The 689-nt window shown below is 64.7% G+C and overlaps 1 protein-coding gene across 1 annotated transcript in view; it reads right to left on the bottom strand.

Moving 5' to 3' along the window:
- Positions 1-689, bottom strand: part of PLCD4 (phospholipase C, delta 4) — a 7,341-nt gene that overhangs the window by 918 nt on the left and 5,734 nt on the right. Inside the window, exons 11-13 of the mRNA XM_009324859.1 lie at positions 561-689; positions 268-403; positions 25-174 (exon numbers count right to left, since the gene is read on the bottom strand). The exon at positions 561-689 is cut by the window's right edge and continues 18 nt beyond it. Of these exons, the coding sequence (XP_009323134.1) occupies positions 25-174; positions 268-403; positions 561-689 (415 nt within the window). The remainder of the gene's footprint in view (positions 1-24; positions 175-267; positions 404-560) is intronic.

Below are 689 nucleotides of genomic sequence, written 5' to 3'. Positions count from 1 at the left end.
CCCCACCAGGCAGTAGCCGCTCACCGGGTTTGATGTTGGCAAAGGCTAAGGTGAACTGGCCCACGAAGTCGTTCCTGGAGGTCTTGTCATAATCCTCCACCACGAAGCGGACAAGGGCCAGCTCGGGCACATGGAGCTGGAACTGGAGCGTCTCATCCCAGCGGGGGTTAAACCCTGGGAAGGGAGAGCGGGTGCTGGGAGGGTGAGGGAGGGCAGGGACGGGCTGCCTGGGTGCAACAGCGTCCCTGGTACCACCGTGGGGCTCACCGTTGTTCTCGATGTACTTGGTCTCCTGGTGTGCCTGGTCTGCTGGGACCCCGTGGATCTCCACGCGCACCAGCGGGTCGATGACAGCTCCGTCCTTGCTGTTGGCCACTTTGGGCAGCTGCTGCCCGCTGATCACCTGCGGGAAGGGGCAGTGACCCCATGAGCAGCCGAACCGATCTGCGGGGAGGCTGCTTGGCTCTGGCACGCTGCCCGGCAGCGTCCCCACCCGGCTGGGACCGACAGAGCCCCAGGACACTGTCACGGCTCCTCAGGGTCTCTCCTCAGTCCCGTACCTGGATCGTCAGGGTGATGGGGCCAGGGCCCTCCCGGCTGCTGGGGTCACTGGGGTTGAAGAGACTCTCCTCGTCCCTCATGAAGGGTGGTTTGAGCACGTAGCCGCAGCGGCCATTCTGGCTGAAGAG

This window comes from Pygoscelis adeliae, unplaced genomic scaffold (genome assembly GCF_000699105.1).
Source record: "Pygoscelis adeliae isolate BGI_AS28 unplaced genomic scaffold, ASM69910v1 Scaffold346, whole genome shotgun sequence".
Taxonomy (NCBI): Eukaryota; Metazoa; Chordata; class Aves; order Sphenisciformes; family Spheniscidae; genus Pygoscelis; species Pygoscelis adeliae.
The sequence above is the reverse complement of the archived record's forward strand: the minus strand, read 5'-3'. Positions and strand labels throughout refer to the sequence as shown.